The sequence below is a fragment of the Vanessa cardui genome, chromosome 2 (genome assembly GCF_905220365.1).
Source record: "Vanessa cardui chromosome 2, ilVanCard2.1, whole genome shotgun sequence".
NCBI lineage: Eukaryota > Metazoa > Arthropoda > Insecta > Lepidoptera > Nymphalidae > Vanessa > Vanessa cardui.
The window spans coordinates 10,031,624-10,058,532 of NC_061124.1; the positions used below are offsets into that span (position 1 = coordinate 10,031,624).

The 26,909-nt window shown below is 34.9% G+C and overlaps 3 protein-coding genes across 4 annotated transcripts in view; 2 read left to right on the top strand and 1 right to left on the bottom strand.

The window, feature by feature from the left end:
• Positions 1-1,383: 1,383 nt before the first annotated feature.
• LOC124542453 (coiled-coil domain-containing protein 39) lies at positions 1,384-19,311 on the bottom strand. Its single transcript, XM_047120402.1, has 24 exons — positions 18,856-19,311; positions 18,672-18,780; positions 18,413-18,560; positions 18,129-18,286; positions 17,527-17,646; positions 16,590-16,691; positions 15,526-15,717; positions 14,555-14,680; positions 14,153-14,242; positions 12,725-12,851; positions 11,919-12,007; positions 10,844-10,941; positions 9,417-9,546; positions 8,292-8,486; positions 7,405-7,544; positions 6,473-6,548; positions 6,109-6,268; positions 5,362-5,527; positions 4,255-4,402; positions 3,578-3,753; positions 2,963-3,015; positions 2,766-2,884; positions 2,493-2,517; positions 1,384-2,211 (listed from the first exon to the last, which is right to left on the bottom strand). The coding sequence occupies exons 1-24, from the start codon at positions 18,987-18,989 to the stop codon at positions 2,111-2,113; spliced, it is 2,982 nt and encodes a 993-aa protein (XP_046976358.1). The 5' UTR covers positions 18,990-19,311; the 3' UTR covers positions 1,384-2,110.
• Positions 19,312-19,983: 672 nt separating this feature from the next.
• Positions 19,984-22,451, top strand: LOC124542586 (zinc finger protein 91). Its single transcript, XM_047120519.1, has 4 exons — positions 19,984-20,904; positions 21,116-21,313; positions 21,440-21,543; positions 21,623-22,451. Exons 1-4 carry the CDS (start codon positions 20,061-20,063, stop codon positions 22,076-22,078), a joined length of 1,602 nt encoding a protein of 533 aa, XP_046976475.1. The 5' UTR covers positions 19,984-20,060; the 3' UTR covers positions 22,079-22,451.
• Positions 22,452-22,729: 278 nt separating this feature from the next.
• The window catches only part of LOC124542110 (E3 ubiquitin-protein ligase TRIP12), a 33,394-nt gene continuing 29,214 nt past the window's right edge, over positions 22,730-26,909 (top strand). For both annotated transcript variants that reach the window (XM_047120045.1, XM_047120073.1), the window contains exon 1: positions 22,730-23,082. The gene's annotated coding sequence lies outside the window, so the exon portion shown is untranslated. The remainder of the gene's footprint in view (positions 23,083-26,909) is intronic.

The window sequence follows — 26,909 nt, forward strand, 5'->3', positions numbered from 1 at the left end:
AAATGTTAAATATTAGTTATAATTAGAGGGGATTTAAAAATTGACATTATTTGTTTACTTTTTAGTTGTCACTATTTTTAAGTCGGTTATTTTTTGTTAAAAAAAAAAACAACTCAAACAAGTCAACGTAAAGAAATATTTTTGAATTATTAAAATATCTCAGAAATTGGAAGAGTTCTATCGATTTCTCCAGGATCTCATCATCAGATTACGACTTAATGTATAAGTATGGAATTACCTCGGAATAATACCCTATCAAAAACAAAATATTTTTTCAAATCGGTCAAAGCGTCTGCGAGTAATAATCTCATAACAAACATAAAAAAATAACAAGTACCCGAATTGAGAACCTCTTCCTTAGTCTTAGTCGGTTAAAAAGTTCCTTTCGGGATTACCCGAATATACAGACAAACAGAAGATTAAACAAAAGTTCAAAGTGGGTTTCACTCTTATAATAATTTGTAATACCTAGTCATTTTAGTTTGGTTGTTAAACTTCAAATTTCGAACTTACCTTTACGTCCTCGGACTCCAGTTGTATTCGTGGTGATGACGACGATGGAATTTTCGAATAAAAATTCATAATTGTCGCTTTCTTTTTTGTAATTTTTATTTGTAATTCTTTTATTTTACATTCTACTTTATCTTTAACATTGTCATTACTTTTCAAACTTTTCCATAAATTGTTAATTTCCTCCTGTACAATTTGTTTTTTTTTATCAGCATAAGCTGCACTGTATGTTTCATATAGTTTACAATAAAGATTACCTAAGTCACTCTTTTTATTCATTGTAAATTTGTTTTGTAAGTATCACAGTATACAGTATTAAATCAAAAAATAGTAAAACTAAGAAAACGGCAATGTTTCATCCACGTAAGTTAGTTGTCAAATGAAATAAATGAAATAATATTATTATTTTCGCCGCTCGTACGATGCGTTGGCGGCATTTATCAAAGGGTATTAGACGATCGGCGCGTAACACTAGTATAGCGAGTTGCTGACAAAACAATTCAAACCTTATGTATCTATACATAGAGCTGCAAATGTTTTTGAATATTTTGTCAATAGTTCAATGTTTATATTTTAACACTTTAGATTATGAGTTTTGAAATGTGACGTCACCAAATTTAGGACCCCTCCCTCCCCCTTGTCACACAATGTCACACTACGTCGACCCCCTCCCTCCCCCTTAACGTGTGACGTAATTTATGGATGGCCCCTAATAGGTGACATTATAACTCTGAAATTAATTATTTAAGATAATCATAAACTAAATGGTTAAACTAAAACACTTCTCCCACTCGTGCATTTCGCTTGCTCCTGTTTGTACGATTACTCTATTTATAATAGTTAATGGTAGAATCAAAATGTAAACAACTGAACTAGTTACAAATATTTATTAGTAAATATAACAAATGACTAGCATTTACAGTAAAGTTCAAAACTAAATCAGAAAACCATTAGAAAGTATTATACAAAAATAAATAATTAACTTTAAAAAATATTTACGTGTATCGCCAAGGATCGACAAAATTATATGTTTTACCCGTTTTTCACATGTATGTGACGATACTGATTAAAAAATGTGCGAATTCAATAATTTGAAGAGAGAAGCACAAGTTTTGCACAGTATAAAATACATATTGCGTCCCTCGTTGATTTATATTATATTGAACAAGTCAACATATATTATTTAAAAGACATAATAACTGTTTTGTCATCAGTACCAAAAATTGACCGTCATGGTGAAAATAGTTTAAAGTTAAATTCAATGACCACTCATATGATATATTATATATTGTATGACAAAAAAATTGATAAAACAATACGTAACGAATGCCGTGTTATCGGTTTTCAGTTCGAATGAATTAAAAACATGTATTTAATTTGAACAGACTTCGTGAAATCAATACCCCATAGTGTTATGAGATACAATGATTTAGAATATTAATGGAACATTATTTTATATATACTCTTGATTGCAAAACGATATTGCAATTTAAAAAAGCTCATAAGTCTGAAATTAATGTTCATAATATCGCAGTCGAATAGTTTAAATCATTTAAAACGAACCACACATCGGGGTATTTGTTGAGTAGGAAATACAAATCTATCTCAATGACTTGCGCGACGTCAAGGTGGACACCATCACGGGAGCAACATCTTCCAATCCTAGTGTCACAACGCGCAACGAGATCGAAGAACGTCGCGCTGAAACAATATTATTTTACGGATATTATAAATGCAAAATTACCTTTCTATTTTCTTGTACGACCATACAGAACTCGACAAAATAAGGTCGCTGGAATTCTTAGAAAGGGCATATAGGCAACTTTTTACATCTGTAGACTAACTCCTAAACGTGATGAATGCCACGGGCGGCAACTGTCTTCAAGTATAATATTCTGTTATAGACTTTATTAATTCAAAGTTATCATACACCTTATACTGGAAATTATCTTAATTTTTGGTCAAAAGCACTATAAACATACCTTGTTCACGAATATCGTCAATCAACTGTAACAAAAATAAACCATCAGTAGATACATATAAACAACTTAAAAAATGTTTAATTATGGTAATACGGCATTACTGGAAGCATAACGTCAGGACTGTTATAACAACATCACTAAACCAAGTGACTTACCTAAACCATCAGTAGATACATATAAACAACTTAAAAAAAATGTTTAATAATGGTAATACGGTATTACTGGAAGCATAACGTCAGGACTGTTATTATATCACCAAACGAAGTAACTTACAGCTTTCTCCTGCACCTTAGGCGCCAGCTGGCGGCGGAAGGCGGCCAGGCGGCGCGTGAACCCCGTGGCGATGCTGACGCCGCTCGCGCTGGACGTCGACGACGCCGAAAACAGGCTCTCTGCAATTATTGTTACATTTAAATTTTTAACACAAGCGATTATTAAGTTTTAACCGTCGCTTTGCTTAAAGCCTTTACCTGCATGATCCGTCGTCGAGTCTTTCGCAAGGAATGTTCCGTTATTTATTATCCTGTTAACACAAAACGAATATATTAAATACATAACTTAAGATATAAAATACATACACAAATCTTTTATCGGACGTAAAAAAATTGGTAAATTTATATATGAGTAGCAAGTGACTGTTACTCGACGAAAATCTAAACCTTCGGATGGTATATATATTATATTAAAATTCTTTTATATTATATATATTAAATTAATATTGTTTCTTTTATATAATATTACTAAGAGTATCTAATGTTGCACTATTTATACCTGCTATATAACACTATCTCTTACAGCTGTGGGTTGGCTGGAAGGAATTTCTTTTAGAATTAAGCCCGCCATTGTAAACAAAAATTTCATGTTTAAAACTTCTATGTTAAATTACTCAGTGCAATAAAGAGTATTATATATGGTTTCAATACTTTTCATTTAGTATATTTAATAATACATACGACCATATTTTATCCTTACGATATTCGGTCGATAGAACTCTTTACAAAATTCCAAGGCAACATTTCACGTTAGAAATATATCGCATTAGCAAAAATTAGTAAAATAGTGTGTCCAAATTAGTCCGGGCTTACCTCTGCACGAGCGCGAGTGTGCGTCGCTGGTGCGCGGGCAGCAGGCGCTCGGGCCGCGCGGCGGCCAGCAGCGCGGCGAGGCGCGCGGCGGCGGCGGGCGCGGCGGCCGCCACCTCGCCCAGCGCCTGCAGCGCGCCCTGCGCCGCCTCGCACCAGTCGCGCACGCACAGCGACATCTGCGCACACATCGACAGGCGCACGTCATTTGCCGTTGCAGAATTACAAAAATATACTATACGTTCATAATCAATTTAACCTAACCTCACCAGAACGCATACTAGCTTCGTATGAGAAACGACTGCTTTCCGAAACGGTGGTAGTATTTAATTATCGACGATTCGAAACCGCCTCATTATGAAGTTTACTTGAATAAAATTGATTTGATTTGATATACAGCCATATATTTAAATTGCGTAGATTTAACTGGTTTGATTATTTATAACTCCGACGGGCGGATGACCTCAGTATTTGTTATAAGTTTGCATTTATACATATCTACGAGCTTTTGTATCAACTATTAAATATTATGTACAATGTGATCCTTTTTTCTTTTGGAGGATCCCAAAAAGGCAGAATAAGCACAAAAGGTATGTTATCGATTCATACGGCTACGACTTATAGACACGTGTATCACGCAAAAATAATTTTAAATCAAGATTGGCTGTAACATCTCTCACCTGGAATATCCGCCAATCGTCGACTCCCTCGATGAGCTTCTTGGCGCGGCGCGCGTTGTTCTGCACGATTTCGCGCGCCTTCTGCAGGCGACTCTCTTGCTTCTCGACTCGCTCTTTCATGCTGTCTAGCTCGTTCTCACACTCTGATCTGCGATTAAAGAAATGCCAAAATGGATTACACTGGCATAATAATAATAATAAATACTCATTATTGTACACCAATAATAAAAAACAAGGTAAATGGGTAACATGTTTAGTAGATGTACAAAGGCGATCTTATCGCTACGGTAGCAATTTCTTCCAGACAACCTTTGGGCATAGGACTGAAAAAAAATTGGAAGCGGTTTGGAGGCGTACAAGAGTTATAAATTAATTGACTAAAATATATTACATACGAATCAATATATATCAATATTCAGGCATATTGGATTAACAAGCCACATAATGACATGTAATGACATAATATATAATTATCTTGATTATTATTGTAAGTACTGATTTTCTAGTCTTTCGTACCATTGGAAAAGTCTTCATTGTAAGCCAATGGTTGGTTTTCATTTATTTTAAATCAACCAGAGTCTCATTATAATTAAATCAAAGCATTAAAATCAATTAAAAACACAAAATAAAGAAGTTGTACAAGGGTCATTGTAAGAAAGTAATCCCTCCAAGACAACCTTTCATGTTAGGACACAACATCAATCATTCAACAATCATTGAAAAGTCTGTGTTTGAGCCTCATTGAACTTTTAATTTAAGTATTATTTTTTTTATGGTATAGGTTGGCGGACGAGCATATGGACCACCTGATGGTAAGTGGTCACCATCGCCCATAGACATTGACGCTGTAAGAATTATTAACTATTCCTTACATCGTCAATGTGCCACCAACCTTGGGAACTAAGATGTTGTGTCCCTTGTGCCTGTAGTTACGCTGGCTCACTCAGCCTTCAGACCGGAACACAACAATACTGAGTACTGTTGTTTGGCGGTAGAATAAGTGATGAGTGGGTGGTACCTACCCAGACGGGCTTGCACAAAGCCCTACCACCAAGTAAAGTCAATTTCAGTAAGTCAACTTTACTGATATCTAAGCAAATAACTCACTCTCTGACTGTAAGCTGCTTGTATTTATCAGTGATCATCGTGAGCTTGGAACTGCTCTCGTTTAAAACCTGCTCGACTTCAGCGATGTTGGCGCTCAGCACCTTCAATTCGTCCCGTTTAGTGTAGTACTGCTTTGTCAACTCCGCGACCTCCTCCATTTCAGGCGCTGTAAGATATTGAAACATAAAGTATCGATCAAACATATTTAACAATATCGTTATCAATAAAAGATAAGGAAAGAGTCACTCCACCGAATTACGGGTGGAGGATAAAAAGACCTTTTGATCAATAGGCTATTTGACTGGTTTTTAAAATCCATTTTATATTATTTAGTAGAAGTTAAGGAACCCAGTAAAAATTGTGTTTTTTATTTCTAGTACATATTTGCCGAAAAATATCATATTAAAAATTTCATATTTAAATAGCGCGCAAAAACGCTACTTGGACAATATGGCGCTGCAATCGGGTCGGTGACGTCTCTTTCCTGTATTTTAATCTGTGGTACATATAGTAGAAAAGCAAGGTTTACAAGAAAGTGAATTCATCATAAGCCCGGCCAATCGGGAGCGTTTTGTGTCACGTGAAAAACGTTTGAAAGAATGCATTTTTATAAAGTATTATTTTCAACTTTCGTTAGTAAATAACCATTTTTAAACTCTTAATATACACTGATTACAATAATTCACAATTTATTTTTCGCATCGTCAAATAGGCTATTCTGCACGAAGGAGGTTTGTTGGCACTGACTGTCGTCGTCGAGCGGCGCGATGTGGTGCAGGAAGTGCGCGTGCGCGGCGTGCAGCACGCGCAGCGTGGCCTCCAGCGCCGACACGTCGCGCTCGCGCCGCGAGATGTCGGCGTCCAGCGCCGCGCCGCGCGCGCGCAGCTCCGCGCGCTCCGCCGCGAACTGCAATGCCATCTTATTCGTTGAACACATATCATATTACTCAGATATTTAGTGTTCAATGTGGGAGAAGACCTGACAACCTTTTAAACTTTTGGTCCAATATTTAATGAACTTCTGTTCATTAAATTTCTAAGTATTTTGAAGACTCTTTATTTGCATTGCAATCTTGGTACCGGTAAGTTGTTTACTACAACAGAAGGTTACCTTTATTTTGAAAAATGTTACGGAGAGCTCTTGACCCGCTTCATCTTTTCCCAGAGAAGCAATGAAGATGTCGTATCTGTAATATAAAATTAGAGTAAAATTAACATAGATTTAATTATAAATATTAAAATTCTTTATAGGTAAGATAAATATTAGCAAGCTGAATACCAATTCCAAGAAGAGTGTACTTTAGAATTACTAAGGTGTACGACAAACACTGGAAAAAATCGTATTGTACTGTATACTATCGATTGACAAAAGTAATTTTAACTGACTGTAAGTTTGTATGGCATGTCTAAGGGAGCGCGTGTAACACCTACGGATCAATCTGGAATGGAGTGAGACAAACTACAGGAATTTCAACAATGTAAGATGTCCATTTGGAAAACTTTATTATACCGTCTGGATACGTTCGGTACAGTGCGTAAATACGATGTTGACCGATGCATAACTATTATTTTGGCATAAGATTGTACGGCTCTTGCTAAAGGGAGATCGACATGGCATGGATGGGCTCAGTGCGGGATGACATGTAATAGTAGCGGGGGGTATGGTTTACCGCCTGGCCACAGCCAGTATTGCGGCGCGGCGAGCGGCGCGGCTAGCGGTGAGCGCCGAAAACAAACGCTAGACAACGTACGAAGTATGCCACAGCTATGCGGTGTGCGAGCGAAACAAATGTAGTAGAGAGCATCGAGGCGGCCACAGCTCAAAGCGGCGCGCGGCGGCATCAAGTGGACGGACTAGCCAACGCGCGACCAAAACAAATAATTTTGTTTTTAACGCGCGTTGACCGCCGCGGTCGCAACTGGTCGAGCTGTGGCATACCACCGCAATCCGCACCGCCCGCCGCCCCTCACGCCGCATCTCATCCCGCACCGCTGAAAGCTGTGGCCAGGCCCTTAGTGTATCAGGGGCGGGGTGGGGCGCACCGCTTGACGAGCTGCAGCACGCGCTGCTGGCGCTCGCGGACGTCGCTGCGCAGGCGGCCGCAGTGCTCCAGCAGCGCGCGCCGCTGCACGCCGAACATGTCGCGCCGCGCACTGATCTCAACCAGACGCTCGTTCATCGCCTGCAAACATATTTACACTCGTCTATTGAATATTATTTTATATTTGAGTCGAGATGGCCCAGTGGTTAGAACGCGTGCATCTTAACCGATGATTGCGGGTTCAAACCCAGGCGAGCACCGCTGATTCATGTGCTTAATTTGTCTTTATAATTCATCTCGTGCTCAGCGGTGAAGGAAAACATCGTGAGGAAACCTGCATGTGACAAATTTCATAGAAATTCTGCCACATGTGTATTCCACCAACCCGCATTGGAACAGCGTGGTGGAATATGTTCCAAACCTTCTCCTCAAAGGGAGAGGAGGCCTTTAGCCCAGCAGTGGGAATTTACAGGCTATTACTATTGAATATTTATTGCAAATTGCTCGTGGGCTAGTAGCGACTACCAACTATTTTATTTCTTATTTATTTGAATACTTTATTGTACACCACAAATTAAACAGATTAAGCCTTATAGTAAGAACATATAAAAAAAATGGTACAACCGGCGGTCTTATCGCTTTAAAGCGATTTCTTCCAGACAACCGAGGTGATATGGAGTAGTAGCCAACAGAGAAATGGTAGGTGGTGTAAAATAGACTACATGCATAGATACAATTATACTATAATTCCTTTCTGTTCGAAGTATAAATGTGTGACTAACTATCTATGGTAGAAGGTGAAATAATAAACTATCCCAATCGATAGCGATAGCGGTCCCTTCCGGCCAGGAACAATGGTATTTAATATTATCAGGATTGGTGTCAGACCGCGTCGAGCTGCAGGCGCTGCTTGTCGAGCGTGAAGGCGGCGTCGCCGAGGCCGGCGAGCGCGCGGGAGGCGTGCGCCACGCGCAGGCGCATGAGCGCCTCCTCCACCCGCTGGCGGCGCCACACGTCGCGGGACGCGCGCACCTCCTTCTCGCCGCCCTCCACGTTCAGCATCGACGTCTTCAGGCGACTTTGCTGAAAGACAAAATGCAGGGCCGGATTTAGGGGCAACTGCCCTGGGGCCTCCACACGAGAGGGGGCCACAGTTTTCAGCAAGTTAACAAATACCGAGATATAGTCAAATTATAATAATGTTACTATTTAATATTTTAAAAGTTACCGATACAAATACGAAACGATTCATAGATTACTGATTGAAATAAAAAAAACTAATTAATTCATAATAATATAATTATTAGGGTGTTCACGCTTCTATTTGTCTAGGGCCCTCACTGCTTTGTGGCCCCGGGGCCTCCACACCTTTAAATCCGACTCTGTCGAAATGTATCTATTGTAAGCCTATAAAGTATTTTAAATATAATATTTATAAATAATCATTAAATGTTACATAAATTCTAGCTGTTGAGTTATATTCACACATAACTATATAAATGTAATGAATATTTTTCGGTTTGACATTTTTATAAATAAAAGAAGAAATAGAATATTATTGAATTTGACATGACAATTGTTAATCTGGGTTTAAATACGGAAGATAATGGATGATTGTAAAGAAAACTGTAAAAATTGTTTATTTGAAGCTGGGTCTACACTATTTTAGCTGACAACATATTCAAACAAAATTAGGAAGCTTTTTATCAGATACTTGTTCAATGGTCACCTCACACGAGGTTACATTTCTACACAATAGTATAGTAGATACCAAAGATGGAACTGTCACCAGTGTACAATCTAGCACAGAGATTAGCGCATAGCATGAACTACGTGGGGGTTGTTGATGTATCACGGGCGTACCAGTTCGGCGTGCAGCGGCACAGAGATTAGCGCATAGCATGAACTACGTGGGGTTAATGTATCACGGGCGTATCAGCTCGGCGTGCAGCGGCACAGAGATTAGCGCATAGTAAGAACTACGTGGGGGTTGTTAATGTATCACGGGCGTACCAGCTCGGCGTGCAGTGCGTGTCTCTGCTGCAAGTCGCGCGCCAGGCGGCGCATGTCGTCGTGCAGGCGCGCTGCGTGGCGCTCCAGCAGCGCTGCGCGGGCCGCGTGGCGCGCCAGCACATCCTTCAACCTACACCCACAATATCGCTCAACAACGCGACCCCACACTCCGCAGAAACAACGGTACAGATTTATTTAAATAAAACTAATCATAACGGATGAATCGCGTATATTAATTATTTTTAAACATCCCGACGTTTCGAGCACTTTGCAGTGTTCGTGGTCTACCCGTGACCACGAACACTGCAAAGTGCTCCGTTATAATTAGTTTTATTTAAATGTGTAATAATCGCGAAAATTTAAGACAACGGTACAGATTTATGTTCCAAGTGTACTATTACAACATTTAATATAATAGGCTATTTGGACTGGTTTTTGAAATCCATTTTATATTATTTAGTAGAGGTTAAGGAATGGGTTCCTTATATAATATAATATTTATATAAGGAACCCATTCCTTAACCTCTACTACCTATATACCGTATAAGTTGTGTTTTTTTTTTATTTCTAGTACATATTTTCCGAAAAATATCATATTAAAAATTCCATATTTAAATGGCGCTGCAATGTGGTCTGTGACGTCAATTTCTTGCATTTTAATCTGTGGCACATATAGGAGAAAAGCAAAGTTTACAAGAAAGTGACTTCATCATTAGCCCGGCCAATCAGGTGCGTTTTGTGTCACGTGACAAACGTTGGAAGAAATGCATTTTTATTCATGGATTTTTGAATAAATTAATTATTATTATCAACTTTCTTTAGTAGATAACTATTTTTAAACTCATAATATACACTGATTACAATAATTCACAATTTATTTTTGCATTGTCAAATAGCCTATTTCAAAGTTATATTTAAGTTCACATTTGATTAGCAACCACGATCAGGAGGCTGAGCGAGTTGCAATCGAAAATATGAAACTCCATAACGTTGCTGAATAAAAACACACGGAGGTATAGTACGACACAAATTAGATGTAGCATCGGAAAATGCTATGGAATGAAAGTAAAACCGATTACTGCCGATTTAAACAACCAATAGAAATAGCTCCCTATCGCGCCATTCGACGCTATTCGTCGCTATAGATTCTCGCGTCAGAGAAAGCAAGTGCATGTAAATCGACGTGTCAATTTGACGAATATATTAAGTCATATGATATTACAGTTTATTACGTTTGTGCAAAGATCATATTCGCATGAGAAATAAATATTGATAATTTGGTATGGCGTACTCAATTCGGATGTGATCGGTTTTACGAATTTTACCGATGCGACATCTAAGTTGTGTCGTACTATACCTTCTTTTGAGTTTATACAGGCTTTGAAATTTTCACTGAGTGATACAAAATCAATAAGATCCTAAGTTACCTGTCTTCCCTGGCGGCGAGCTCTGCGGAACACTCGCGCTCGGCCTGCGCGCCCTCCATGTGGGACACTTGCGAGCCGATCGTCTCTACTTGGTAGCACTGGAGACATTAACACATATTTCAGTTAAGTGATATCAAATTTATTCTACAAAACCCTCATATTAATATATATTTTTTATTTTATTTTATAGTATAGGTTGGCGGACGAGCATATGGGCCACCTGATGGTAAGTGGTCACCATCACCCACAGACAATGACGCTGTAAGAAATATTAACTATTCCTTACATCGTCAATGTGCCACCAACCTTGGGAACTAAGATGTTATGTCCCTTGTGCCTGTAGTTACACTGGTTCACTCACCCTTCAAACCGGAACACAACAATACTGAATAATGTTATTTGGCGGTAGAATAACTGGTGAGTGGGTGGTACCTACCCAGACGGGCTTGCACAAAGCTCTACCACCAAGTAAAAAAAACTATAGTATTGATCAAAAACGGTAATTTGACTAAAGATTACAAATTCAAATAAGGACAACGCCATCTACCGTGGAACCTGAGTCATATCCCATTAACTGACTTACTCACCCTTAAAACAATAATACTAAGTTTTGCTGTTTATAAGAGACTCAAACATGCTTTTAGAACCATTCATTGTCAAACTTTGTAAAGATTCCAACAGCAACCATATAGAAATACAGTACGACACAACTTAGATGTCGCATCGGCAAAATTCGTAAAACCGATCACATCCGAATTAAGTACGCTATCCCAAATTATCAATATGTCTCATATGTGATATGTAATATATACGTCAATTCGACACGTCGACCTACATTGCAGTCGCTTTCCCGGGTTAAACTGACGCGAGAATCTATAGCGACGAATAGCGTCGTATGGCGCGATAGGGAGCTATTAGTAGAAATATCTACTGGTTGAGTAAATCGGCAGCAATCTGTTTTATTGCACTTGCCGATGCTACATCTAAGCTGTGTCGTACTAAACTTTTATCTCCCAAAATAACAAAACACGTACAAAAGCGGTCCGCAATTCATCATATCAAACGGCTTACGTACGATCGCGTAAAGAGATTCCTTTTGACTTTGCAAGTTTCTTTCGACGCCGCGTTGCTTCGTGTCCAGTTTACTCATGACCGCCTTGGACGCTGCAAGGTTAGTGGTTAGTGGTCAGTGTGAAAACTACAAGCGTTCATTATTAGCCATTCCATCATACACTGTCCAAATCGCAAGCCAAATTAATCTTGAAGTAACATGATACCCACAAGAGAGCTAGTTCCTTCTAAAACAATTTCAAAAACGCTTTCATCATGTATAACAACTTAAGGCAACGTGCATTGCCAAGCAGAGTATGGCATAGATGTGAATAAAAATTACCAACAAGAAACCTCAGTAATTACATGCACAGGGTACGTATTAATGACATAATGTTATGTTTTGGATTTATATGTACACGGTACTTGGGGCCCATTCATTTACTACGTAAGACGATCTGGGAGGGGGGGTGGTCGACCATGTCTTTTCTTACAAGGGAGTGGGAAGGAGTTTCCATAGTTCTTGCGTAAAATCAAAAAATTGCGCAAAGTCAAAATTATTTGAAAAAAAAAACGCGCGATTGCCGAAGTTCGAACATTAAAATAAACCAAACGTTTATTCATCTTTTCCTTTAAATTCTTAAGTAATAGTTATTGTACAGGGAGGAGGGGTTCGGTCTGTTTTATTTTATTTTTTATCATAGTCAGGGTCAAAATCTAGTGACAATAGTCTTACGTTATAAATTAATGGTCCCTTAAAAGATCTTTTATAATGTTAGAAAGTAGAAGGGCATGATTTTTATCCGTGTATAATCACTTCTTGAGTCTTACACTTGAGTTGCATGTGAAACAATTTCTCTTCGTTCTTGAGAACTAGAAGCTTCTGTTGCTCGACGAAGGAACAGTGCATGGCGCGTTGCTGGTTCACTGTTAATTGATTAGCAAATTTCTCCTCCTCCTAATTAATTAAACAAAACAATAAAACAAATAAATTAATGTTGTCTTAGATTTTCGCGATTAAAACACATTTAAATAAAACTAGTTATAACGGATTTAAGTCGCGTATATTAATTATTTTTATCATCCTGACGTTTCGAGCACTTTACAGCGTTCGTGGTCACGGGTAGACTGGTCTACCGATCCGTTATCCGAAATCCGTTAAAACTAGTTTTATTTCATCAAATAAATTAATTACATATACAAGAAAAAAATACGAAATTAATAACGGTGACAAAAATTCTAAAACATTAAAATCGCTTTGACCTTGAAATGCGACACGAACATTATATATATACCCTATTTTTCTATAATTTGTTTTATTTGTGGTTTGTTATTGTATATGTAACATGGTATTAAAAAAAATGATCCCGATGAGTTTCTTTCGATGGTTCTTCTCAGGTCTGAGGTGTTAAATTCCGAACCGGCAGTGTCGTGAATAGCCTTTTCTGCACCCTGTGCGAGCTTCTATAACTGCGCCCTATTTAAGCACTTTGCCTATTTTACTGTCTCACTCACTAAAACTTAAACGCAGGTTCACAACTGCCCATTAACGATAAACACTAAACACAAATACGCTCGTGCGCTGCCAAAAAAATGAGCGCGATGTATGTTTTTGAGATACTAGCATGTAAGTACGTTTGTATTGGAATCGAATACTAGGGGCTAATCTTAACAAGAGCAAAACGAAAAACAATAGTCCTGCCCAGTCTGCCCATTCATGCGCCCCCGAGAGTCTACGCCCTGTGCCTGGGCACCGGTGGCACCGCCTTATTTACGCCATTGTGGTAGTAGATTTTTGACTATCAATAAAAAATTGTAATCACTTCTATTTTGAATGAGGATTTTTTACTTTGATTACAATAATAACTGGAGAAAAGCCAATTAAACGATGCGATATCATTGGTCGAGAGCTCGATTAATCTATGACATTGCCTATGGATTTGGGAAAAAAGTCGCGTTTCAAAGGTCGACGAAAGATTTATCAGAATTGTGAAAGTAGAACTAAAGTGGGTATAAATTGTTAAGCGTTATACTTTTGTAATATAAATAAACATAGACCAATAATCAATTACACAATATAATTGAGTTATTAGAATATCGCATGAAATATATTATAGTATGTCTGTGGTTTGTTTACGTTTATTCCTACTTAGACTGGAATAGGCTATAGGTATTAATGTGATATAAGAAAAGTTGTTAACAGAAAAAAAATTAAAAACTTTGTGAAAGAACTAAAGATGAATGAAAGACCATACTCACATTTAACATGTCCTCCAACTCCTTAGCCCGTTTCTCAGAACACTTCGATTTATCTGTGGAGTCCAAAAGCTTCTCTTTCAATTCCTTTATCTGCAATAGATTATTAATAATTAAACAAATTATATTACACGCACGTCTATTATAGTTTATTAATTTAATATACAATATCAGCAACATATATTAGAAGATATAGAAACTCGAAAGTGTCCACAAAATACGCGCATCATGTCAAAATGATACATGACATCAATTAAAAAATATATATTTATAGAATACATGTCTAAAATGGTGTATCACCGTAAGTTGGTTGGCAACTTTTCTGATTTCCATTTTAACAGAGTGAGCTACGAAAGTAATTCTGAATGAAAGATCGCCATAGACGAACCTCGCTCTAATGTTTACCTTATTGTTGAGCGCGCTCAGTGCAACATCCCTCTTATGCTGGTCCTCAAGGAACTGCCTGTTCTCCATATGCAGCTTTTCCAGCGCAATACGCATATTACTCAGCTCGCGCTGAAGACTTTGAACCTGAAAAAAATATTAGAATTAAAATGATATTCATAAATTCAATGATTCATAATCACTGTTGGTTTAGACTACCCAAATAAACAAAAATAAATAGCTAAAATTTCTGACACATATTATTAAAAAAAGACCACGTCATATTAACGGTCAAACTCTACGATCCTTCAATGAGAAATTTCTAGGATACAAAAAGAATTTTGTTTGCAAATTTAATTTATTGTAAATATTATAATAAATAACATTATTTTATATCTTCGTAATAGTCTATCATTATTAATAGAATCTTGTTTAATTAAGAAGGGCTTATATAAACAGATAAGCACAATCATAGGACAATATTTATTTATGTTATATGTAAGAGATTTATTTATGGAAACAATGTGTAACAGCTATATTAGACTTAACAATAATCTTAATTTATTCAGCTATGTGTTACATACTATATTTTATGTATATGTAGGTCATGGAAGCTCGAGCTGAGATAGCCCAGTGGTTAGAACGCGTGCATCTTAACCGATGATTGCGGGTTCAAACCCAGGCGAGCACCGCTGATTCATGTGCTTAATTTGTCTTTATAATTCATCTCGTGCTCAGCGGTGAAGGAAAACATCGTGAGGAAACCTGCATGTGACAAATTTCATAGAAATTCTACCACATGTGTATTCCACCAACCCGCATTGGAACAGCGTGGTGGAATATGTTCCAAACCTTCTCCTCAAAGGGAGAGGAGGCCTTTAGCCCAGCAGTGGGAATTTACAGGCTGTTACTTAGGTCATGGAAGGTATGGAGCAAAGGAAACATCTGCCGTGAGCGCTGGTGCGATGCGCATACAGGTGTGTCATACTCGCCTCGCTGTCGAGGCAGGCGTTCTGCTCGGCGAGGTGCGCGTGCGCGAGGCGCAGCTGCGAGAGGCGCTGCGCGTGCGCGTCGCAGTCGCGCTGCGCGTCCGCGTTGTTGCCGCGCTGCTGCTCGCAGAAGCCCTGCTGCTCGCGACACTGCTCCGCGAGAGTGTTCGCCTCCCTCTCCAGCACTGCGTAGTCCTGCAAGCAATGTATATATATAATTATATATATCAGTGGCGCAGCCATCGTAGGGCCAGGTCGTGCACTGCACCAGGGCCCGGAGTTCAGGGGACCCTCAAAACTAAACCTTATCTATTATTTTAATAATTAATTATTAGTTAAAGAGGGCCCAATTCTCTTTCTATGCACCGGGGCCCTTTCTAACCTAGCTACACCACTGATATATATTTAGTAACTTTGAAAATTGACAGATAATATTTAAGTGTAACAAACGTAAAAAATTATAAATATTAAAAAACAAACATCCGACTTTGCAGTTAACGAAAAATTGTTAGAAACACCAACATAATTTTTTTTTTTTATGGTATAGGTTAGCGGACGAGCATATGGGCCACCTGATGGTAAGTGGTCACCATCGCCCATAGACATTAACGCTGTAAGAATTATTAACTATTCCTTACATCGTCAATGTGCCACCAACCTTGAGAACTAAGATGTTATGTCCCTTGTGCCTGTAGTTACACTGGCTCACTCACCCTTCAGACCGGAACACAACAATACTGAGTACTGTTGTTTGGCGGTAGAATAACTGATGAGTGGATGGTACCTACCCAGACGGGCTTGCACAAAGCCCTACCACCAAGTAAATATAAATGGGAAATTATAAATGCGAAAGTTAGACTATTTATAATGTGTTGCTTTTATATAGCCAACCCATTAAACCGAATTTTATGAAATTTGGTTTAAAGCAAGTTTGAACTTGAAATTTTTATGAGAGGGAAGCCACGGACAACAGACAGTTTTACTAACTAATATGATAAGGCAATGAATATGAACAGGCAATGGGAATGTTCATGGCTGCTATAAAGGCAATAATTGAGGATACCCACCTCTCTAATGTGTCGTATATCAGTGTCTCGCTGGCGAAGGTTCTCTACAGCATTGGCCCACATCGTCATCATTTGTTTCCTTTGCTCCATACCTTCCATGACCTGCATACATAAAAAATAGTATGTAACACATAGATGAATAAATTAAGAATATTGTTAAGTCTAATATAGCTGTTACACATTGTTTCCATACATAAATCTTTACATATAACATAAATAAATATTGTCCTATGATTGTGCTTATCTGTTTATTATAAGCCCTTCTTAATTAAACAAGATTCTATTAATAATAATAGACTATTATCAAGATATAAAATAATGTTATTTTAGAATAATAATAGGATATCCTAGAATAATATTATGTGTTATAATATTTACAATAAATTAAATTTGCAAACAATATTCTTTTTGTAATAATTAAAGAAGTAAAGAAATTTTTTATTTTATATACTGACTTCAGTCCAAATGTTGGGTTTGTAAAAAAATGAAAGACGCACGAGGGTGCTCCTTTACATATGAATTTATTGATGGCTAAACTTAAATAAAATCTGAATTGTTTCTGTGCTGTCTGCACTCTATATCGCCTCACACATATTATGATATCTTGTAAGCATAAGCACCAATCTTATTAGTGTAGGTCAATATAGTAAAATGCAGAGGACCTATGTGAGTGAATTATGAATTAAAATTATAGCCAATTGTATACTGAGTTTTTATACAAACTATCTTTTATAAAATAAATTATTCAGCTTAATACTGGAGATACTAATAAAGTATATCAAAGATAAGCCTAGAATATATTGCTGTTCAGCAATTACTTGTCAGCAAGAACTCCCATGCTCAAAGAAAATCTAGCATACCAAAGGTAAACTCTAACAAATGTTGCCAACAAGCAACTACAAAAAAGTTTCAACCATATATATAAGTTATAATTTACCTGGACGGAAATTCTTTCACAAGCTCTTTCCTCCGCACTAAGATTGGACACCACTTGATTAAGGTGCTCTTGTAATTGGTCATGTTCTAATTTGAGTTTCTGTCTCTTTATCTCCAGGGCCTAGAAATTTAATTATATAAATGTAGATTCAAAACCATTCCATCACGACTTTGATTGGTGGGTAAATTTACTAATTGTATTAATATGTGACATAAAAAAAGTGTTATATTCTGAATATTTTAAAATTCGTATTAATTACTTTCAACAATATAAACCAAGCATTTGAACTCTGTGACCATGAGCATAAACCAAAGAGTTTTTACATGGTGCTTAGTGACAGAAAAAGAAACCTATTATTAGATCATTGTACATAAAACGACCATTGAACTAGATTTCAAGCCATCACCTTTTTAATAGAAGCATATTTGCAGAATATTTATGATTGTTGGGATATAAGTCCTTACTAACCTAGGACATATTAAATGTTTTGATACCGTACAATGTCTGGTGAACTACCTTCTGCTAGAAGCAGAGTACATAAAGTTGCATTTGATATTAAAAGTTGTGTTCTAGTAGAAATTTAAAATTAGCTGTTGTATTACTTTGGCCTTTGAAAGGTCTTGTTTAGTGAACTGTTCTATGGCCGTGATGTCTCCAGAACTGCGCTCAAGAGCTGCCCTCCATTCTTGTAGAGCTCCCCTCTCACCACACACTTCACTTTTTAAAGTATCAGCCTTCTTTAATAATCGGGCAATGGAATCTGAAATATATGGATGTTTTTTATTTATTTATAATCAAATAAAGCAAAATAGCCTAGTACCATACTAATAAATTAATGTTGTTCTCATACTCATATACATATACCGTTAAAATAATTATATTTTACTTTGAACTTTATCTGTGCGAGAACTAATGGAACTGGTCTGCTTGTTGCAGTCGACTATATCTCGGTCTAATCTGTCAGCTTCATTGAGTGACAGCTGCCGTAATTTAACTTCTTGTTCCAGCTGTTGTTTGTGCGCAAAAAGTAAACGCTGAAATTAAAAATAAGTTAGTCAATTGTTTACAATAACAATCCCTAATTCTTAACATATGTATTAATCTAACTGTACTATATAATATTTTAAAGATCACATAAGACTCACAGTATTTTCGTAGTACTCTGATTGAACGTGCTGCTTGTAGTTGTTAAGGTCATCTCGTTTTTGGTTTTGTGCAATGAGGGCTTCTTTTAAGCGCTGTATCTCATTTTGCCTTTAAAGGTAAAATATTTGATTCAGTTTAATGTACGTACAATAATAACTACGTAAAATTATTCATATATTTTACCTTTCAATTAAAATAGTTTCAAAGTTTTGATTATCAGGGCTTGCTAAAGGTATTCTTGTACCCTGATTCCATCCCAATTCTTCTAAGAGTTGGGCCATGTATCTAGGCACTTTCCCACTTTGTTCAGTACTCATTTTTAGAAAAACTAATTAACTAACAGAAAAGATAAATTATTGCTAAACTAATGTAACCATGGAATGTTAGATCGAAGTTTTTTAGAGTCAATAATTCTCGTTTCCTTGACAGACATACCGCCATAATTCGAAAATTTCAAAACAACAAATTAAAAAAATATGAAAATAAACAAATGTTCGCACAGATACACAAAAACATAATATCGACTATCGAGGGGAGGGCTATGATCGTAATATTTTACTTTATCGGTTTTTGTTCAATTAATATAAAATTCAATCATGAATTAATACATTTCTAGCATGGTTACCGAACATTGGTTGAGTCATGGAGAAAAATCCAACTTTATAACATAAATATTTTTATGTAATGTGCAAAAGTCTATTGTTTTTGTTAGGATTTGAATTCTTGACTATTCTTAAGATTAATAAATAATAATTCATATGAATATTCGTAACATTCTGCATCTTGAACTTAGTTTAACCTTGATCATTTTAATAAGTACCCACCTAACAAATTAATGGTAAATGAATTAGTATCAATTGTAAAAACAATTCGTTAATTTTCGAGTTTATTCAGTATGTGACTACTTGAAGATAATGAAATGGAATTTTATTTCAAATAACAAGACCCATAGCTCATTTTTTTTGTAACGTAATAATATGTTTCAAAGTAAATAAAGAGCATAATTAGTGATATTTACTAAGTTTATTCTTACTTATAAAAACATACTTTCTTCTTAACCTAATTAGTTTAAATACCGTACCAAATACACAGTTTGGCTCCAAACTTTCTTTCTTTGTTTAATTGAAAAAGTAAAAATTTAAATACAATTTAAATATGATAAAAAAAAAACTAAACCATTACACATGGTATCTCATTATATAATCAGAATCATTCTCACACTCGTTTCATGTATACACACAAAGTTTACGATGTAAAATTTCTTGAAATGCAGCCAAAAGAATAAGCACGCAATCCTCCAAAAATAACTCTCGGGCAGGTTAGTTTCACGCTAACGCTGTAGCATATTGCTGATACCGGCTCTCATAAGTTTTTAACAAATTAATAATATGAGTGCTGACGCTGCAACCTTACCATGTCCCATATGTTTACATACGGGAGTTTTTAATAATGCGCAAGCTCTTAAAGATCGACTCATCTTTGTATCAACTAACAAGATTCTGTGTCCAGTTTGTCAAGAAGAAGTGTCGGGATTGGATAAACTCACTATACATTTATTCAGCCATGTGAAGATTATATCTACACCCGAAAACGCGGAGAAACGAAATCCGGTTTCATCTAAAAATAAGGAAACGACATCAGATCAACAAAAGAAAATTAAATCTATATCCAAAAATAAGGCATCGTTATCCACAGCGAATACACCAATGAAGTATGTTAAGATTTATCCGAAGCTCCCAGTTTTAGCCTTAAGCAGTATGCCAATCGTTGAAATATCTAATACGGATTGTAATGTTAACAGTAGCAAATCTATGTTTATACCAAATATTAAGACAGAAGCTACATTATTACAGACAAATAATAAATGTAATATTTGTGGATTGCAATTTGTAGATACTGACATACTCCGGATGCACAAGTGCTTAATTCACAATATTGAGGATAATTCTCAACATACATTTACTCGATATAATTGTCACTTATGTACGAAACATTTTAAGATGCGAGGATCTCTGATGGTCCATTTAAGAGTAGCTCATTATGGTTTCACATCTAATAATAGTTCAGAGTCCAGTGATAGCAAAGAAAAAACAGAACCGAGCAAAAACATTGCCATCGAAGATAAACCTATTGCGATTCATAGAGGTGATGGTAAACAATGGCAGTGCGAAGTATGCAGAAAATGCTTTACAACAAAATATTTTCTCAAGAAACATAAACGACTTCATACAGGTTAAAATTAATTGGTGTTAATTTGGGAGGTAATTTATACTAACAAAACGTCCTTTCTCACACTATAGAAATCACAATTTCACATACATAGCACTAATTTATAAGTGTCGAATTAAATAAGGATGACACGCTTTATTTACTTCAAATGTATATTTACTATACACAACACAGTGCCTCTTACGTGTTAAAAAAAATGTTTTATTATTTTCAGGTGAAACTCCCTACGCGTGTACTCAATGCAACAAAACCTTTACTTTTCAGCAATCTTATCACAAGCATCTTTTGTATCATAACGATGAAAAACCACATACGTGCAGTTTTTGTGGTCGATCATTTAAGGAGCTTTCGACTTTACATAACCATCAAAGAATTCATACTGGCGAAAAACCTTTTGCGTGTGAGACTTGTGGTGGGTTTTTATGTATATAGAATGAAAGTATAAAAAGTTATTAAAAATAAACGTCAATTAAAAATAATAATGAAATAAATAGACAATTTATTATGATATTTAAACAACTTAATAAAAAAATTACAGGTAAATGCTTTCGACAAAGAGTATCATATCTTGTTCATAGACGTATACATACAGGTGCTATGCCCTATAAATGTACAGCTTGTGAAAAAAGTTTCAGGTATAAAGTAAGTATACCAAATAACTTTGATAAATGACGGAGGAATTAATATTGTTTAATAATACATTTTTTAATTATATTTTTAGGTATCTCAGCGAACTCACAAATGCTTAGTGCAACCACCAGGTACTGTTGTCAGAAAAGTTGGTGAACTCGTTGAAAAACTTAAAAAGAAAAAGGAATCAGACGATAGCAATTTAAATAATAACGTTACAACTGACAATTTATACGGAAATACTAAATTTGAAGTATCAGAAGTTAATGCTGAATTAGTGCGAACTGGAGCGAAATTGTCATTAGAAGATATGGAATCTGAAAATTTTACAATAATATCAGAAGCCTTCAGTGAAAATCACACGCTATGCTCCAATTACCCGACGCCAGGAGCTAATACCGTGTCGAATGAAAAAAATTTAGAAGAAATGAGATCTAATATAGACGAATTTATTGATTCAGTGCCTTTAAATGATAAAAGTATACCATCCCCATCAGAGATTTTAAAAAATTTATGCTTATCTAACGATGAGGATTTTTTATGTTGACATAACAATGGAAATATAAAGAACTATGTTGCAAATGAATATTTTGCTGACCCGTGATGTTATTTGTCAAAATCAAACAAATAAACGATAAAATTATATAATTTTATGAGAACCAATTCTAATTTATTTTCCAACTTTAATTAAACACTAGAAACTAAATTATCTGGGTGGATCAATATTTCATTATAACACTCCTATAAATTATATTATATAATCATAACTAATTTGATTTTATTTAATTTTTAAAACTTAAAATTAATTTTTATTTTTTGTCAGGACGTTAATCGTATTAATTTACCCTTGCTTATCATTAACATGAAACCTAAGGACTATCTTATGATACGAGTTTTCATAGATTTAAGCAAATAGAATTGTGAAGTAATAATATATTATTGTGTATTTTTATAATTATAATAAAATTGTAATTTATTTGACTTTCGTATTATTTGTGTAAATTATTATCATATAAATATGTTTAATATTCTTCGTTAACATACGATATAAAGTTATACAGAATAAATTTTAAGTATATGTGTTATATGATCAAAAGCAAAATTACAAAACCGGTAATATATCACAACCTTATGGTTGATACCGGTTAAATTATGTTGCTATAGATTACGAATGGATTTTTGTTGTTGTGTGCAACATTTGTCTGTGTACACTGTACAATTAAGAAAAAAAACGCGTTGGTATCGGCCAGCTGTTTTTATTCTGATTGTTTGAAAATCAGTGTAAATCATTATGGATCAAAATTGAACAGTGTCAATCATCTTAAAAGGTGTCATTTTGTGAACTGAATGTGTTTGGTTACTTATTCTGAAATTAACACAGTGTTGAGCAAATAATCGATTTAAGGTTTTGTCAAACCAAACGACAATACTGCGTTTATAGTAATTTATTACGTCGCAGTTTAGTTTGAAAGCGATGTGTATAAATTAAACTATTGAACTGTTTCATTTTATGTGTCGAATCCTGTATAAAATTAACGGATAAAGAACAAGGTAAGGATTTATTGAAATTAACGTTTGTTGATTTTACCCTACGATTTATGAAGGCCATGCATTGTAATTAAACCTTGATGTTAATACATACTTATTTATGTAACTATTTAGTTAAAATGTTGAGTGCATCGCCTACTAAGTACGATCTCCATAGTTTATTGATTAGAAAATGTTCGTGATTTTTATTCATCTACCTGACACCTTCCATTTTGTTTAAAATTTAACAAGTCTCAAATCTTTTGTTCTCAGATTTCTGGCATTACTATTTTAAGCCTTTGTGTGTATTGTAAAAACAACAACATTAGTGTCTTTACAATAGTATTTACTAAACAGTACTTGAGGAATAGTTTTTTTTTTTAAATATTTATCAAAGTAATTTTAATGTAAGTTATTTTAATTAAGTTTTTGAATTTAATATAAATAAAATGGACATTACATACATGTTTTTCAGTTAATCATCTATAATTTAATTAGGCGTATGGCCTGATATTATTCCATTATACTTTAACAGATATTTCTTTGTCTTGTTAAATTTAAACTTTATGATAATTTAACTTTTATTAAGTATGATTTCTTTGTTAAACAAAGATTACTACATGATGAGCAAATATCTTGAAATTATTCAACAAAGAGCCGAGATTACTGTTTTAGAATATATTAATTGTTATTGTTTGTGTACGAATACTCACACAATCTACAATCTTTAGTTTAGTTCAAACAGCACTGATTTATTTACTTTTTTTTATCTTATAAATTATGATATTATAGAATGAATGGATCCATTCTGATCTTATATTTTTTTAGTTTTTAGACAATATTAAGATGCATTTTGTTATATTATATTACAATATACCTTAGTGTATGCAATAGATCAAAATGATCTAGCTGTTCTTCACATGGCTCTACTATTATGGAGTTCTACTATATTGTAGTAATATAATATAGCAATGTATATGTATGCATATTTAAAATAATGCATTAGAAACCATATGAAAACATATATGTGATTTCATGAGTGGTATGCAATATTATAGATAATTTAGTTAGTGCGTAAACTCAGAATTGAGCAATTTCTATGAAACTTGATTTGAATATATCACTATTGATGAATCTTCTTTATATTTTTCATTTGCAAAGGAAAAAGTATCTTTTATTGTTATGTTTAAGTGTGTGTCAATATTTATGATATTATTGATTTTGGGTGAAACCAGAGGCTGATCACTTATGAACTATTATATATATCTTATAGTGATCTGTTTTATAAGAACAACATCTCTCCTTTCCCTTTCTAAGATTTATTTTAACTTATATTGTTCTCTTTCTCGTCGTACCCCAAGTTTCATACACAAGTTATTTCTCAAACATTATAAGTTTTTGTTTAAATCATACTCTTACCTTAAAGTAATCTAGTACATACTTTAAATATATTCATTTAATATAACTTTACAGATGTAAATTAAACAGTTTTTCTTTGTTCAAATTACTTGATACAAGTTGCAAAAAATGAGATGATAGAGAATTTGAGTGAAACTCTTTTCTTAATTTTTAATAAATCCCAATGGAATAGATCTCAGATAAATATATAAATGTGAATTATTTTAGTTGCACTGATGTATTTGAATCGGATTTTTAAGATGAAATACTGTTTTTTTTTAAATATTTTTACTTCTTCACAATTATTATATTAAATCCATACATTGCACTATATATCCTCCAATTTTACCTTCAGATTTTATTCATTTTGAGTTGGTATCCTTATTTTGATCTGCAGCTTTGTTAATATATTTTGTTTAATCTATAATTTAATATATTATGTTTAATCTGTGGTTATTTTCATATTTGTTACACATTGCTAGGAAGAAAACATTAAACAACAAACAGAAAACTTAAATGGTACTAGTTCTAAAGTATTTTAATTTCTTAAATCGTTTTCAATAAATATAAAAATTATAACATACAGACAAATTGATAACTTCCTCCTTTTTTAAGTCGATTAAACAGTAAGTGAATAGTACTTTGTTAAAAGTATTTATTTTCTTATAATCTTAAGATCTGTGGTTATCAATCTACCCATGGAGCTATTTAGCTTTTTTAAGAAAGGAGCTAAGTTTTTTATTGAAAAAACATACCATTGTATGCTTTTCTAGACAGGTTACTTAAATGAAATTGAGAATTTCTTGTTTGTTATTTTTTTTTCAATTTGTCGTGTTTTTTGATGAGTGTACGTCATTTATTTTGACAACAAATTGCCTGAATTAAGATGAACGGAACTTAATATTCTTTGTTTGTTTAAAATAATGCATATAAAGTAGCGATGTGACATATTTAATTTGTGCGGGGTACGACGGCAGGGCATCGCGGCGCCAGTATCGATCGGGTCTCGGCTGGGTCCGGCTCTACACCTCTCGCAATCATCTCGACAGGCATATAATAATAATAATAAAAAAAAACTTGTTGGTAAATAATGTTTATGAAATTTTAAAAATAGAACATTAGAATTCGTCTCCGCCAACGTCAACATTGATGTCCTCAACCACCTGGCTAGGGAGATACCTGACGACGTTCGAAAGAGACTTTCTCAAATATCATGTGCTGTAAAAAAGGCTCCGCGGGCCGCAGGTAAAGGTACTATCAGGTAGCCTCCAGGTGGCGAATTACTTTTATACTATATTAAATATCAAACTTGATAAATAAACATCAATAACAACCGAAACCATTGTCCATAAAACTGCAACAAATTTACCCTTAAAAGATATTGCACCAAATATTTATTCTCTATCTTACCAAGCAACGGCAAATAGGGATGCCTATTTCCTTTCAAACTACGCTTTGTAGTTGTGCTGTGAAATGAGTTCTTACTTACTTACACTAGTCAATTCGTATGCCAGTGAACGATTGCAACAATAAAATGTACTGCAATATTTTGCCATAAGAGAGCTTAATTAGAAGCAATGTTTTGATTATATCACCCGATTAAAACACCTCAATAGTAACTAAATTCGATTGCTGTTCCATTGCTTACGGCATTGTTGATTCAGTCACGTCTAGTCGTGTGATTAATTCAATCGTGATTTTAAATATGGCTGAGACAGAAATATACCGTATACAAATATAGATCCTCCCATTGGTTCGTCTATAAATAATGATTGTGTTATTTAGACGTTTACAGTGTGAATATTAAACTTAATAATTATTTCGATTTTATCACATGTCCGCTCGTTTGTCGTTGCTGCTTAAATATCAATTCAATACAACACAATACTATTTTGTTATTATGTAAGTAAACTTTCGCTACGTTGTAAAAAGGTTTTGATAACGAATAGGCTCAGAGATATATAAAATGAAAGTCACATATATAGGTATTTGCAGATACTTCTTAACATTTGAAGCCATTGATACTATAGTAATTATAATATGAAATTATTATTTTAATTCGTGTAATACCAAATACCGTAATAAAGTACTAATTTTATATTATTGGAAAAAATTAAATAACTAATTTCTCAAGTCGAGAACAGTATTGTACATCTGGACCATAGTTCTAGTGTGAATACGTAATCGTCTCGATATCGCTGTCTCAGTCGATGTAGGGTGATGTTCCGACTATATGTTTGGTAATTTGATACTCGACAGAAATAGGCCATCACCTGTCCCCCACCAATAATATCGCTGAATATTGTCCGCATATATAGACGTAAATATAACATTCCGCTTCTGCAGATGATATTTATCTTATCTCGACGAAAATGTGTTACACGTTATATTTCAGCTCGTATCTGTTGTTGTATCGCCTATATTTAAATGTAAAACGTATGCACCCACACACT

Bases quoted from the DNA above. Each gene is read 5' to 3' on its own strand.
- LOC124542586 (XM_047120519.1), top strand. From the start codon at position 20,061: ATGAGTGCTGACGCTGCAACCTTACCATGTCCCATATGTTTACATACG. The intron at 20,905-21,115 runs GTTAAAATTAAT...TATTATTTTCAG, and splicing joins ACATAAACGACTTCATACAG to GTGAAACTCCCTACGCGTGT. The intron at 21,314-21,439 runs GTGGGTTTTTAT...AAAAAATTACAG, and splicing joins TTTTGCGTGTGAGACTTGTG to GTAAATGCTTTCGACAAAGA.
- LOC124542453 (XM_047120402.1), bottom strand. From the start codon at position 18,989: ATGAGTACTGAACAAAGTGGGAAAGTGCCTAGATACATGGCCCAACTC. The intron at 6,549-7,404 runs GTGCGCCCCACC...TTTATATTACAG, and splicing joins GTGCTGCAGCTCGTCAAGCG to ATACGACATCTTCATTGCTT. The intron at 2,212-2,492 runs GTATGTTTATAG...ATATTGTTTCAG, and splicing joins TGACGATATTCGTGAACAAG to CGCGACGTTCTTCGATCTCG.